The 16254-nt window shown below is 39.1% G+C and overlaps 1 protein-coding gene across 1 annotated transcript; it reads left to right on the top strand.

The window, feature by feature from the left end:
- The first annotated feature begins 3530 nt into the window (after positions 1–3530).
- Positions 3531–15551, top strand: LOC139164896 (myosin regulatory light polypeptide 9). The gene is made up of 4 exons (XM_070747585.1): positions 3531–3878; positions 13754–13952; positions 14113–14274; positions 15052–15551. Exons 2-4 carry the CDS (start codon positions 13769–13771, stop codon positions 15222–15224), a joined length of 519 nt encoding a protein of 172 aa, XP_070603686.1. The 5' UTR covers positions 3531–3878; positions 13754–13768; the 3' UTR covers positions 15225–15551.
- Positions 15552–16254: the final 703 nt, after the last annotated feature.

The following is a 16254-nucleotide window of genomic DNA, read 5'->3' as shown; positions in this document are numbered from 1 at the left end:
TAGCCATTGCAAGTCCATGTCAAGGCTACAATCCTTTTCTGGATTTTAAGTCAGGCTGCTTAAACACTACCCAAATCAGTCAAGTTTAAGCCACAAGACTGATTGATTGACAGGATTGTTTCCCATTTCTCGAAAGAGAGGGAGGGAGAGAGAGAGGGGGGGAGGGAGAGAGAGAGGGGGGGAGGGAGGGAGAGAGAGAGAGAGAGGGAGGAAGGGAGGGAAAGAGAGATATTTTAATTCTATATTGAATCTAAATGACTCTTTTTGTTTTATTTTGCATTTAAAAACTGCAACGATTTGGGCAAAAGATATGCACAATTATATAATGCCAAGATGGAGGGAAGTGTTAATATTTTATTTTCCTCCTTCCAGTTCAGATCAAGCCAGCAGTTATCTCAATATACTGGAATCTGGGTACTTGCTCACAGTTAGATGTAGAGCTTTACGTTAAACCAGTGTTTCCCAACCTTGGCAACTTGAAGATACATGGACTTCAACTCCCAGAATTCCTTAGCCAGCATTCACTGGCTGGGGAATTCTGGGAGTTGAAGTCCAAATATATTCAAGTTGCCAAGGTTGGGAAACACTGCGTTAAACAGTTTTTCTCAAATTCTGAGCCCTATCAAGTATAGCAGCAGATATACCTATGGGGGGGTGGAAAGCAGGGACGCCCAATTCACGCCGCGCGTGCCGGCCAGGGCCCGGATGAGGCGAGCGCCCGGCCGCCCAAAAGCCTCGTTTCCAAATTCCAATTACCAACGCCGCGCCGCCGCCACCCCAAAGGGGCTCCTACCTTGCTTCGCCGCACGCACGGCACCACGCTTTATTTCGGGACCGGGACCGGGAGGACCGCCGCGCTACCAAAGGCTCCGTCGGGGCTTCGAGTTCTGCCTCGCCTTTTACTTTGCTGAGCTGCCGGCAAAAGAGGGAGGGTACAGTCTGCGCATGTGCAAGGAGCTGCTGACTTGGCGCCAGGAGGCCAGCCGACGGGGCCCCCTAATTGTTCAATTTGGCCAGGCCTTAAAAGGCCCGGCCAAATTGAACAATTAGGGGGCCTGGCCTCCTGGCGCCAAGTCAGCAGCTCCTTGCATATGCGCAGACTGTACCCTCCCTCTTTTGCCGGCTGCCTGCTGCCTCACCTCACCTATTTTGCTGAGGTGAGGCAGGCAGGTGGCAAAAGAGGGAGGGTACAGTATGTGCATGTGCAAGGAGCTGCTGACTGTGGCCCCCCCTAATTGTTCAATTTGGCCGGGCCCGTGACAGGACTCCCAGTAGTACCGATCTATCGGCGGTCCTGTCAATATTGAATAATTGAATAGTCACGTATTTAAAGCCTTATAAAAGATTAATAGGGTCAAGGCCTCTGATCTCTCCAGGATGATGTTCCAAAAGGCCAGACAAAAATGACTCTTCTCCTAGTCCATGACAGATGGCATTCTCTTGTAGACAGATCTGGAACATGCCTTTCCTGCCAGATCTAATGGGAGATCTAACTGGGTAGAGACTAGTCTTCAAATGAATGTGGAGAACGTAACTGAGGTACTTAGGAAAAGATTCCCCCAACCCCATGGGAAGCAGATCTTCAGGAAAAAGGAATACATTATTATAGCAATGTATTTAAGCTAGGAAAAGTAGTTGAGGAGAAAACCATTTAACTGTTATAAAGGTTAAAGTTTCCCGTTGCCCAATCATGTTCGCCTCCAAGGGGCGATACTCATTTCTGTTTCTTAGACAAGCAGTCAGCACCGTCTGATGACACTTCCTTAGTCATGGGGCCAGCAAAAATGTGTGCAGGATAAAAATCTTTGTTTATAATAACGATTGTATCCAAAGTTAGTGGTGGAAATTCAATTAATATGAGTGCTTTGATGAGCAGGATAGACAAAGCTTGGATCTGTCCCATGTTTATGACCTTATAGCTTTTCAGATATGTTTTTTTAAGATCATGTCTGTTGTTTTATTAACACCATTTTCTCATTACTGTTTTCCTTCACGCGAATGCCTTAGTTTTAAAAGTTTTTTTTCTTTTTCTGATTTTTCATTAAATTGCATTTTAATAATAAATTATACTTTCATTTCAACGTCCAAAGGAGAGACTTGTTTTCCTTACCTAGTGAAGTTCAAGGCTGAAAGGCTAAGAAATGATCGCTGAAAAAGGATTTGGCGCAGTGGTTAGAGTGCAGTACTGCAGTCTGCTTCAGCTGACTGCTAGCTGCAGTTTGGCAGTTCAAATCTCACCACCAGCTCAAGGTTGATTCAGTCTTCCATCCTTCCGAGGTGGGTAAAATTGTTGGGGGCAATATGCTGACTCTGTAAATCACTAAGAGAGAGCTCTAAAGCATTATGAAGTGGTATATAAGTCTTAAGTGCTATTTGTATGTATGTATGTATGTATGTATGTATGTATGTATGTATGTATGTATGCCTGCCTACCTATTTACCTACCTACCTAATTATTGAGTCATTGGATTATTGAGTTATTTATTGAATTATTTATACAGATTTATTTATTTATTTATTCATTTAGTTAGCTAGTATTGGGTTATTGAGTTACTTATGTTTGTTTGTTTGTTTTTGTCAGGCATATATAAGATTACAATAGAAGTATAAACATGCACACATGAGATGGTTTTGAGTGCATGGAAACATTAAGACAGGGATGGTAGTGGGCCCCATTGGTGCACTTGGGCATGTCCCTTACTCTTAGGAATCTAATCTGCTATCATGTCACCCCTAATTCTTCTTTTCTTTAGTGTAGTGCAGGGGTAGGCAAAGTTGACATGTGGACTTCAACTGAGCCATGGTGGCGCAGCAGGTAGAGTGCTGTACTGCAGGCCACTGAAGCTGACTTGTAGATCTGAAGGTCAGCGGTTCAAATCTCATCACCGGCTCAAGGTTGACTCAGCCTTCCATCCTTCCGAGGTGGGTAAAATGAGGACCCAGATTGTGGGGGCAATAGCCTAGCTCTGTTAAAAAAGTGCTATTGCTAACATGTTGTAAGCCGCCCTGAGTCTAAGGAGAAGGGCGGCATAAAAATCGAATAAATAAATAAATAAATAACTCCCAGAATTCCTGAACTAGCATGATTACCTCAGGAATTCTGGGAGTTGAAGTCCACAAGTCATAGAAGAAGCAACTTTGCCTACCCCTAGTCTACTGACTAGTCACTAGCCAAACCCTGCTTATAGTCATTTTATGGGGCATCCCTTGGATCAATCTTCCCATAATCAAAAAATAACTGGGCAGAGCCGAAGGAATCTGCTAGGAGCGAAGGAAGATCTCTCAAGAGCGGGAAAGCTCAAAACCCCGATCCGTTCAGGCTGAGCTCCGCTCCCCTCCCCCTCCCTTGGAATGCGACTTGAAACACGTCAGCTTGGCTCGCGCGAATATTCGGACGTCACCCACGCCCTGCCCACTTACGGCCGAAACAGGAAAAGAATTTCAATTCCCTTACAAGGTCATCAGGCGCGTTCGCGCATGCGCCCCCAAGTTTGCCTTCCCCATTTTAGCCCCACCCCGTCTCCTGGAATGCGGCGAGCGGATCGGATTGAACCAAATCAATAGTGAAAAAAGAAACCGGAGGGAAATATTGGACTAGCCACTCCTTTCCTATCGGATTTTTGGCGATCTAAACTTTAGAAGAAAACAAATCCGTAGTTACCGTGTGCTCTTTCGGTAACAGGCTATTTTGTTTTCCACCGACTGCACCGCCTAATTCTATTTTGCTCCCCTTCCCCCCCCCTCTAGCGCGACAGTAGTTTGTCCCGCCGTCGCGCTCTCCGGAAGTGCCGGAGCTGTTCGTTTCCTTGCTTCGAACGGCCGCCGCTCCTCCTTCGCCGCGATCCATCGGCGCCGATTTTCTTCCGTTGAGGATCGAGGTGAGAGAAACCGGCGGGGACGGTTGGGCTGGTGGGCAGATGCGTTTGCCGAGAGGGAGCCGGGAATAACGGGAGCGGGGAAGGGAAGGCTGCAGGATCTCCCCCCTCTGGCTCCCTTCCCTCCCTCCCCGTTCCCGCCCCTCCCGTTTCCCCGCTGCGGTTGCGAAGTTCGGCTTCGGTTGCTTTTGAACGGCTGGGGCCGATCTCGGTGGCCCGGGAGCTGGGAGGTTGATGTCTTCCCTCGGCAGCGAGATCCCGGGACGGGGTGGCGGCAGGAGGAAGGGCGTGGAGCCGAACAGGAAAAAAAGCGTGTTGGACGGTTCCCGGCGCCACGGCCGATCTCCTGACCCTGCAAACCTCGGCCGATCTCCGGTCTTGGCGGGATTGCCTAGCCGAGATCGAGCCGTTGTTTACCTGGACTTGGCCGAAGGGGGGGGAGGCAGTTTGAAGCTGTTTCTGAAAGTTTTGGAAAGCCTGGTTGGTCTTGACTGGATGGATTGGGATGCCACCCCCCATCATCCACAGCAGACCAGAGCTTGTTGAGTGGGGATGGCAACGATGATAACTGGATCAGGTAAAACTAGAAGCCTTGGAAACAAAAGAAGGGGGAAAGGAACACTTTTGCTACTATCTGAACGCTGCTGTTGTGTTCGCATTGACTATACTGTACACTGTTTTGGGTGTAAGGAAATGTAACGATCTGCGTGTAGCAAAAAGTAAACAAAACTTAAAAACACCCCACACTCATAGTAAGAACCCCTCAAATGAGGAAAAGTCAATTACTCACAAGTTTCAGATCTGCATGACAAACAATCTACAGCAGAGGTCTCCAAACTAGGCAACTTTAAGACTTGTGGACTTGACTTCTAGTATTCTCCAGCCAGCATAGCTGGCTGGCTGGAGAATTCTGGGGGTTGAAGTCCACAAGTCTTAAAGTTGCCTAGTTTGGGGATCCCTGATCTACAGGGTCTCAAATTTCATTTCAGGTCATATAGACCCGAGCATAGGAGCAGGGTTAAAAATGCCCACCAAGGCGGCTCTCCCTTTCGTCACTTGGTGTTGTAAGGAAATGAAATTGACGTTGACCAATCTGACTAGAGGATAGAAGTTTATGGGATAGTTTCCTGATTCGGTGATGCCGCTCTTTTGCTTGGCCGTCATTTCCCAACAAACGGTATTGTGCAGTGGGTGGTTTCCCCAAACCTCTCTCGCTGTCAGGTGGTGCAGATTTTTCTTTTCCTATCCAAAAGCCACATCCCTACTTTGGGTAGATCTGTCAGATGCATCACAAAGGCCTCATTCACCGGCTTTTTGGAGGCATGTTTTAGTTTCATTTACCCCAAGCAATAGTTCCAGAAATCCATAGTGTAGTGTAGTAGGAGGTGGATCCAACCAAAGCATTACGTTTCAGAAAACTTCAAAAATTTATCAATGCAGTGCAGAGCCTACAACAGTGATGTATTGTGCATGCTTGAGTGCCACACCGATAATTCAATGCCTGGGGAAGGCAAAAACGGCCTCCTCTGCTGCCTTGGAGGCTCTCTGGAGGCTGGAAATGTGGACTTCAACTCCCAGAATTCTCTAGCCAGCAAAGTTGGCTGGAGAACTCTGGGAGGTGAAGTCCATAAGTCTTAAAGTTGCCAGGTTTGAAGACCCCTGCTTTAGAGGCTTCCATGGAGCTTGGGGAGGGCAAAAATGCCCTTTCTGTTCCCCCGAGGCCTCTGGAAGTTGAAAATGCCCCCCCCCCCCCCCCGAGTCTTCGTGAAAGCCAAAAATTAGCTGGCTGGCACTCACATGTGCATTGGAGCTGAACTAGGGCAACAGCTTGCGTCCCAGCAGATATGACTCTGCGTGCCACCTGTGGCACACGTGTCCTAGGTTTGCCATCACTGGCCTACAACATCAGAGGCAATCCACATTCAATTACTTGTAATCTTTGGTTAATGATTGTCCTGCCCATTAACTATTCAAACTTACAATGGTGCTGAAACAGTAAGTTTATGATTTAAGATGGTCAGAACATGCATGTGATCACAGTTTTCGGAGAGGGGCGGCATATAAATCCAATAAATTGAATTGAATTGAATTGAGGTGCCTAGTAACCAACTGTGAATTTATTTAAGGCTCATAGCATCCTGTTTGCAACCTGGCCAGCTGGCTTCTGACAAGCAGAGCGATGGGGAAATTGCAGGAAGTTGCAAGTTGTGGTCATATAACTTTGGGCGTTTTACTTAATTACTACATTCGTTGTATTGTGGTCCTCAAATGAGAAATATCTCTTCATTGTTTTCTGGATGTTTTTGTTTGCATCCTTTCACAAATATTGAAAAAAAAATGAAAGTAGAAAAAAGTTTACATGCTGCCTTTATTTTGTTAATTGGAATTTTTTTAAAAAAATATTTTTCCTAATAGTCCTCTTACAGCTCGGGGATTGGAGTTGAGGATAACACAAGTCCCAGGTTATCCTTCCAGTTTGGCTACTATTTGTGATGGTTGGAAACTCTGGAATTCCAACCTAGCTACATAAATTAGTCTGTGTGCAGAACTCACATGTGTACACTACACTACCATGTACAGGTAGCCCTTGACTAATGTCCACAATTGAGCCCAAAATTTCTATTACTAAATGAAGCAGTTGTTAAGTGAGTTTGTCCCCATTTTATTATCTTTTTTGCTACTGTTGAATGAATCATTGAAGTTATTAAGCTAGTAACATGATTGTAAATCAAATCTATCATAGGTAGGAGTCAGTTGCCATGTGTCTGAATTGTGATCACATGAATGTGGTGCTACAACAGTAAGAATAGAATAGAATAATTGAATTGAATTTTATTGGCCCAGTGTGATTGGACACACAAAGACTTTGTCCTGGTGAACATGCTCTCAATGTACATAAAAGAAAAGATAAGTTCATCAAGAATCATGATACAACACTTAATGATAGCCCAGGTACAAATAAGTATGCATGTGTACCAGTGTAGCAGTCAATATAAATTGTACGGATACAAGCAACAAAGTTAGTCATTTGTGGGAGAAGATGAGTTATGGGAACGATGAGAAGATTAATAGTAGTGCAGACATTGTCACTAGTTTGATAGAGTTGAAGGAATTATTTATTTAGCAGAGTGATGGTGTTTGGAGAAAACACTAAGTGTGAATGTGAAGTTTTAATAAGCATGAAGCATGGCCATAAGTTACTTTTTTCAAGGTTGTCATAACTGCAAATGGTCCCTAAAACTGTTATGAGTTGAGGATGATCTGCACAGCTATTTTATGAAAGATGTTTCTTCTGATCAATTCTTTTAAGGAATGAATAACCAATAACACTTGAGAATTTGATTTGTTCCAAAAGAAAGATTTAAAATATGGTTTTGGTATTCAAATTGGGCAGCTACATCTTTCTCACTCATTGTGAACATATTTTTATGAAAACAAGCTCAGAATAATTATGAAACACATCTGTATTAGAATTCATAGAATTTAGCACAAGATGTTTATTGTTTCTGTGTGAAAATAACTGAAATAAATAAGTCTGGAAAACCCTTAGGCTCTAAAAATGTGCTGATGATGGTTAGGAATTTGAAATATTTTCCCAGCCCTTTTAGCTTAGCTTATTCTGCTTAGCACATTCCAGAGGAAGCCATGTTAAGGACCATTTGCACTCTGTTTGTTTCCAGTTACAGTACTGATTGCTATGGCAGATCCAATTCTAAAATCATTTTTAAAAATAGTTTCTAACAAAATAGGCTTCTTCTGTATTCTGAGGCCTAATCTCAAATTCTGTATAGTGAACACAATCTGAAAATCCAGTAAGTAGTTTCATGCCTCTCTCACTCTGGGAAATAAAGTTTGAAATTAATATAGCGGTCCTCAACTTACAGCAGTTTATTTAGTGACCGTTCAAAATTACAACAGCACTGAAAAAAGTGACTTATGACTGTTTTCCACATTTACAACCGTTTTGCAGCATCTCTGTGGTCACAGGGTCAAAATTCAATTGCATGGCAACTGACTCATTTATGATGGTTGCAGGGTCCCAGGGTCATGTGATCCTTCTTGCAAGCAAAGTCAATGGGGAAGCCTTAACAACTTAACAACCATGTTATTAACTGCAGTGATTCACTTAACAATGGTTGCAGGAAGTTGTAAAATGAGGCAGAATTCACTTAACAAACATTTCACTTAACAACATAAGTTTGGGGTTCAATTGTGGTTGTTAAGTAGAGGATTACCTGTATAGATTGATTGGGTTTTGTTTTGTGCTATCTTGCAGCACATTTTAGGAGAATGCTCATCTATGAAATCTAATTGCAGATCACAATGTTTCTGGATTTACCTACAGTTGGAATTCTTATGTATTAAGTATGCAAAGTAGAACAGAACTTGTATGAAATAACATATTGTGAATATCTGGCCAAAGTCAATAGCACTTGTCTCCTGTACCACTATTAAGAAAGCTTTTCTGATCATCATTTAGAAACGCTTTTTATAAAGCTCCAAACAGAACAAATTGTAATCCAAGTCGATTATAATTTGGAATAAAAGGCAATGAGGGTAAAACTGTTTCATACTTCGACAATCAGGGGCAGTTCACATTCTATTAGATTTTCATAAGAGTAATATTAGCCTATCTCTATGTTAATTGCAAGGGCAACGTAACTGAAATGCATCATCTATACACCGTACGGCAGTATTAGCAGATTCTTGGAGTCCCAGAGTCCAAAGTTTTTTTTCTTTTAAAGAACTCACTTAAGATTTAAATGCACCCACCTCGCTTCAAATGCTGGTTGTTTTAAAGGAGGAAATGTCAGAAAACAATATGGTAGAAGTAGTATAATTTGATTATAAGCCTCGTTTTTATAAATCATATTTCAGTGCTTTTGAAGCTAGGTTGCTGAAAAGATGCTACTCACTCATAACAGAGAGGTATTAATATTGTTGTTGAGATCTAGGAGTTTTCAGAAACACAAAAATAATTTTAAAAGGAAAATTTGAGGACAAAGGATATCACTAGAAAGAGGCCAGTGAGGGCTGAGCATGCTCATTTGGTATAAGCTAGATTGATTAAAGGAAAAGGTGACCGATTCATTTAATGGACACTCCTGAATGTACACCGCATTACATATACCGTTTAGAATTGTGATAATTTAAAATTGGCTTGAAGTATTTGGTTTATAAAAAGGGTTATTAATCCCGTGGCTATTATTAGATTAAGATATATCTTACATCTTTGGTCTAGTGCAGGGGTGTCAAACTCGATTTAATTGAGGGCCGCATCACAGTTGTGTTTGACCTGGGGGGGTGGTTGGGATGAGTGTGGCCAGCTTGATGTCAGTCATGTTGGGGGGGTCGTCTGTGGTGACCTGAGCGCTCTGCTAGGGAAAGCAGGTTGTCAAGCTCCGTTATCTGCTCTGATGACCTCCTGCAACCCTCTGCCAGTGAAAACGGCCTTCATCAAGCTCTGCTTTTGCTGGCAGAGGTACCGCAACTGTTTCCAGGGTGATCCTGCAGGCCAGATCTAAGCACCCTGCAGACTGGATTTGGCCCGTGGGCCTTGAGTTTGACACCCTTGGTCTAGTGCAGTGTTTCCCAACCTTGGCCACTTGAAGAAATCTGGACTTCAACTTCCAGAATTCCCCAGCCAGCATTTGCTGGCTGGGGAATTCTGGGAGTTGAAGTCCAAATATCTTCAAATGGCCAAGGTTGGGAAACACTGGTCTAGTGCATAAGGCATCAGGCTAGAAAGCAGGAGTTTGAGTCCCACCTTAGGTATGAAAGCCAACTGAGTGACTTTGGGCCAGACACTCTCTTTCCGCTGAGTTGTTGAAGTGGAGGAAATAGGAGGAGAATGGTATGTTAACATACGTTTGCTGCCTTGAATTATTTGTAAAATAATAAAGACGGAATACAAATAAATAAAAAATATGTTTTACTACATTCTTAGTTCTAAAATATTTACGTTGGTGTTTAAAGTTACTTTAAGCAGTACAGACAAAATGTTCCTAAATTTCCTAGAAGAAAAATGTTCCTTAAGTTTGTGTATATAAAAAAATAGGAATGCTTATTTTTGTCTTCTGCCAGCTTTCTAATTTCAATTAATTTATATGTCTCAATCATTATAAGATATTTAGAGATCAGGATCCTCTGAAAATGGTGTCTTGAGTGACTGGAATCCCCCCCCCCCCCGACAAATAGTTGATTTTGCTGGCAAAACTGGTTTTTCTGCTGCCCAGATGAGAGCAACTAAGAACAATCCCAGATGACTTTTTGATGACATAATTACTTACCTATAATGAGAAATCTTACTGGTTGTAATTTACAGTCAGAGCGGCCCAAGAGTCCCTATCATTTATTCAGATTTTTAAGCACATCTTTGCTTTTAACATTGCCGTTGAAGTTGATTTCTGACTTACATCTTAAATGCTAAACATCTGGTTGAATGCCGAACCTAGGCCTTGCTGGATTATAAACGTGATTTTTAAAAATATTTTTACTTTGTTTTTGGAGTAACAAATGCTTTTGCTTTTGCCACATGAAAGTTGATTTCTTCTTTTCTAATGAATGCAATTTGATGTACAGTACTCTGGACTCTTGCAGTAAGGAATTTGTATTTTACTAGTTTTTATGAGAACTTTGCTGTTTTACTGTACTTTATTTCTAAATATTTCTCTAATCCTTTTTTTTTTTAAGAGATAGGATCTTTTCCCTTTGACTATGGCAGGAAAATTTATCTCAATCCTTCCTGTGGTTAGCCAGTGGTGGAACATAGGAAATGCCTATGTTCTTGGACTACGTTAAAAATGAAAATAACAAATACCTTCTTTGAAAGTCTTCAAAATAAGAATTCTTTTTAACCTATAAGCTCTCTTTCAAAAATTTTAGATAATAGCTTTAATGGAAACAATTATTTGTTGATATTTAATGAAGCAACGTCAATTATAAATGAATTTAAATGTGAAACTTAGAAGTAGCCAATCTGGTGGATTGGAAATTAATTTATCCCTGACAGGGTTGGAGGAGAAGGAACTTTGTTGGAAACTGTTGCTGAGGATGTCTGAAAGGGTCATGAATCCAGTGATGGTGGATTAATAATGAATTGGACTTTCTTAAGAAAATTCATGAACCTTTTTAAAAAAAATTGCATGCTGTGGAAATACTTGCAACAGAGATCTTTGACTTGGGCAATGAAATGAAATTATACCCTAGTTATAATTTTAAGGAAAAAAAATATTATCAAGCACCAGTCAAGGATATTTGATCCTGGATGAATCAGAAACAATGACTGTAATGGATAAGACTGACATTGAAGCTGTTGCAGACTTGTTCCTTTTAAATACAATAACAGATTGTTAACAGAGAGTTTTGAATTTATTTTTGGTGCTGAGCTCACCTATTAACCTTTTTAAAATAGTAGATAAATGATAGGTCAAATTGCTTGGGTAAATAGAGTTCTAGAAGCTTATACATTGTAGACCTATTCCACAAAGGGGGGGGGGGGGCTGTTAAAGCTGAAATATATATTTTTAGTATTCAACCATTTGAATATTAACGGTATTTTATTTGATTGATTCTTTTTTGTTCTATTTAGCTTTGTTCTGTTCTAGTTTCTATTTTTAAATTTTACATAAAAATATAAAAAGATATTTGGAAGCTGTAAATTCATAACGTTAAATTTATCTTAATTATGGTAACCAGACTTTACATTTATGTTGAAAAGAAATTTTAGTGATTTTCCAGAGTACTATTTGTAGTTCTTTGTACAGGGAGTCCTCAACTTATTACCACAATTGAGGCTAAAATGACTGTTGCTTAGAAAAGCAGTTATTGAGTTTTGCCCCATTTTATATCATTTTTTGCCACAGTTATTAAATGAATTGTGCAGTTAAGTGACTCTGGCATCCCTCATTGACTTTGTTTGTTGGTAGCCAGCTGAGAAGGTCACAAATGGTGATCACATGGCCCTGGAACAGTGCAACTGTCATAAACACATGCCAGTTGCCAAGCAACTGAATTTTGATCATGTGACAATGGGGCTATAGCAACAGATGTAAACGTGAGAACTGGCCATAAATCACTTTTTTCAATGCCATTGTAACTTCAAACAATCATTAAACAAATGGTTGTTAGCTGACAACAATCTACAATTCGGTTATTTGTCATAATTTAAAATATTTATTTAGACTCTTGATTTTTTTTTTTAAAGTGATGGTAGGGTGATTGTTGGGTTTAGCATTGGTTGGATTTCTAATGTCAGTTCTTGTTATAAAATCCATTGAAGTAATTTTTTTAAGTTATTTTTTCACATCAGTTTTTCCTCAGCTATTTTGACATTTATTTAGGATTATTTTTAGACCATCAATTTTTCCTGTATGCAGCATATGTTACTGTATAATGCTGAATAAATAATATTTTAGCAAAATAAAATAGTAGTCTCCAGGATAATTGGAGCACTAGGTGTATGCAAATACGCCTGGAAAGATTTTATATCTTACTCTGTAGAAAAAGATGAATCTTTTTAATTAACTTCAGCTTAGATCGTTTAATATCTGGAAGAAAGTTGAAGATTCTTGAATGGAAGATTCTAATCATTATGCTTGTTGGCTATTCTAGCAATGGGTAATGAATGTTTGCTGGGTGACTTGTACATGGGCTTATTTTTAGTCAGAGAGTAATTTGTGTTCTTATATGTCAGGGGACTGTTGTAATAGATGGAACACAAGTTTAAAATTGTGAAGTTAATCAGTGGATGATATCAGGATTACCTATTTATAGTTCTCCCCTTTCAATATATAACCAGCAGTAGCATCTTTTCCTGCTGTCTGAAGTTTGAGTAAGCCACTGGGCTGTACTGTAATCTATTTTGAATCATGGTAAGGTTTTTCTTTAGTATATAAATTAACAAAATCCAGATAGGTGATTTCAAAAAGTGTTTTAAATTTTGAATAGCTTTTAATACTTATTTTTAAAACTCAGTTAAAAATTTAGCACTGTTTGATTTTTAACAGCAAAGGAATCAAAACATATTTTAGTGGGTAGCTGAAAACAGACTGGTCTTCATTTACTAACTTGTTTTCAGCATTTCCAGATCTATACAGTTATTAGCTACTAGGTCTGTTAAATCATACACTGTCTCACTCTCTTCTACCATTTCCCCCCGAAAATAAGACTCTGTCTTGTGTTTTCGGAACCCCCAAATAAGCGCTTTACTTTATTTGGGGGGTTATTATTTTGGGGTACGTGGAGCAAGACGGTGCTCCTGTTGCCATCTTACCCGATTTCCAGCTCTGTCTCTATAACCCTAACTAGAGGTTATGGTGGGGACCAGCTGCACATGTATTTAAATACTTTCGGGGAAACACAGTACTTTATCTGAAACGGGTAAATAAAACAAGAATGCTAGAAGGTACGAATGAATGTCTCTAAAGTTCAGGGAGTATTTAAATTTTATTTTTTAATATTTGAATACAACATGTTGGCTTTTTATGTTATGCATGCATGGTATGTTTGTGTGTATGTTTGGTTTTATAATAGGGGTTTTTAGTTGTTTTTATTATTGGATTGTACATGTTGTGTTTATTATTGTTGTTAGCCGCCCCGAGTCTGCGGAGAGTGGCGGCATACAAATCCAATAAATAATAATAATAATAATAATAATAATAATAATAATTATTATTATTATTATTATTATTATTATTATTATTATTCACACTATTTTTGTTTTTCTCAACATGCTTTACAGTGAAGACTTCTCTGTTTAGAACAAATTGTAACTGGTGGTGATGAATTGTTATTTTAAGCTAAACAGCCTTGAAGATAAATTGTTGCTCCCTTTCTCTATTTTTCCTTACTTTCATGATTTTTTTGCCTCCTCTTAGAGTCTAACAGCCAACATGTCAAGCAAAAGAGCAAAGACAAAGACCACCAAGAAGCGCCCTCAGCGTGCTACGTCCAATGTATTTGCTATGTTTGATCAGTCGCAGATTCAAGAATTTAAAGAGGCGTTCAACATGATTGATCAAAACAGAGATGGTTTTATTGACAAAGAAGATCTGCATGATATGCTTGCTTCACTTGGTAATCACTTTTTCTATACTACTTCAGTTATGTTTCTTGTAGCTAACTTGCTTCCCGGTTAAAGGGTAAGGGATTTTTATTTAATACTTTAGAGCTGCGCCTTGAAATATAACCCCTCAACCATTGATGTGGCTCAATTTTAAATGTTAATTGATTGTAGGAAAAAATCCAACTGATGAATATTTAGATGCCATGATGAACGAGGCTCCGGGACCCATAAACTTCACTATGTTCCTCACAATGTTTGGTGAAAAATTAAATGGCACTGATCCAGAAGATGTAATCAGAAATGCCTTTGCGTGTTTTGATGAAGAAGCAACAGGTAAGAAGCTATGAAGTATCACAAATAACTTTGTAGCTTTTGAGTTCAATTATACAATCTTAGTTAAATTATATACAAGTTCAAGGCAAAAGAATGAAACACCTTCTGTCACCATGAAAAAATAGGTGGTTAAAAAGCAAACCTATGAGATTTAATTTTTGAAACTGCAAAAAATTGGGGATATTTTCTGCAAAGAAATGGTTTGACAGGGATGATTTTAAAAAGGGAAACCTTGTTTAGGGAAGAAATCATTTGGTTTCACAGTCAACTTTGGAAATTTCTGATCTTTGCTTCTTTGACATATTCAGCTGCTTGATAATTATACTACAGCATTACTCACATTTTACTTTATTGTTTCCAGTAACCAGAGACATTTACTAAAATAGTTTCATTTAAGATCTTAGTCATAACTTTAATTTGATGACAGCCATAACTGACATAATCTAATTCTATAAGATTTCATACTTCTACTCATGCAAACAATGATTTGTTTGTATTGGACCGAAAGTTTATGTAGAATATTTTTTCTATGTAGAATAGGGGAAAAAAGCTAATTATTTAGTAGTAATTGTGTTTGCTAAATAGCTAATAACATTTTATTTATTCATGTAATTGCTTATTTCCTAAAGTATAAATAACTGCTGAAACAGTAAAATTTTAAAAGCAATTAAGAGCACTTTCAATAAAGCCTTTTTATTTTTTATTTTTTATGTATAATACGTTATACTAAAACTTCTTGTATTAAAATTCTCTCTTGAAATCTTTCCACATTTCTAGGTGTCATTCAAGAAGACTACTTGAGAGAATTGTTGACAACAATGGGAGACAGATTTACAGATGAAGAAGTTGATGAGTTGTTTAGAGAGGCGCCAATTGATAAAAAAGGCAATTTCAATTACATTGAGTTCACACGTATCCTGAAACATGGAGCAAAAGACAAAGATGACTAAAACCAGAACTCTTGCTTCTGTATTGCTCTTTAGATCTCATGGTTATCTTCAAGGAGGATTTTTCCTGGTAGAACCTGTTGCATGCAGCTAAGCTTTTACCTATCTCGATGTATTTATCTATACAAGGCCATCCTGGCACATCTTGTACCAGTTTAATAAGGCCAGCAATGGAAATTGTAATTTTGCTGAATTTGGAGGATAAGACCAATGAGTTTGAAGGCCCAGGAAAAATAATCTGTGTTTTTCTGGTTTAGCTGGATTTTTACATTTTGTAATAATGCCGTTTTGAAATAAGATTGCTATATCAATAAAATACCTCAAATGCTAGATTGCGCAGTATAAGGTTTTATTAAGAATTGACAGCCCAAACGCCATGATTTCTATAAAGAAGAATAGGAAAACAATTTTATGAAACACTAATATCACTCTGTCATTACTTCATATAGATTCATCTGATTATCTATTGTAATTTTAAGCATATTTTGCACATATATTTTCTGAGTAGATTGTCCTAGAGCAGTGTTTCCCAACCTTGGCAACTTGAAGATATTTGGACTTCAACTCCCAGAATTTCCCAGCCAGCAAATGCTGGCTGGGGAATTCTGGGAGTTGAAGTCCAGATATCTTCAAGTTGCCACGGTTGGGAAACACTGTCCTAGAGAACCATGGCATCACTACTTGCACGGATCTCCAGTTTTTTTTAATCTACCCTTGTTAAATTCATTCTTATTAAGCTTTTATTTTTTTGGCATTGGTGAGAATTTATAGAGCATAGTATTTTACATTGATGAACATAATATAGTTTTTCTCAATGGACAATAGAATCAGAAAAAAATGAGCTAGTACTTTAGGAAAGCAAAATGTTTTAGTTTCTTCCTTGAGCTAGTTATCACTACTTATTTTATACTGATATTTCCTCTCATTTCCAGTATCAGTAATAGTTCCTCTGAGCTTCTGCTTTAAAATTTTTTGATATGTGCTGATATCCAGCCAGAAATAGAGAGGCATTGCTATCTATCCTGTCTTATAC

The sequence above is a fragment of the Erythrolamprus reginae genome, chromosome 3 (assembly GCF_031021105.1).
Source record: "Erythrolamprus reginae isolate rEryReg1 chromosome 3, rEryReg1.hap1, whole genome shotgun sequence".
Lineage (NCBI taxonomy): Eukaryota > Metazoa > Chordata > Lepidosauria > Squamata > Dipsadidae > Erythrolamprus > Erythrolamprus reginae.
The sequence above is the reverse complement of the archived record's forward strand: the minus strand, read 5'-3'. Positions and strand labels throughout refer to the sequence as shown.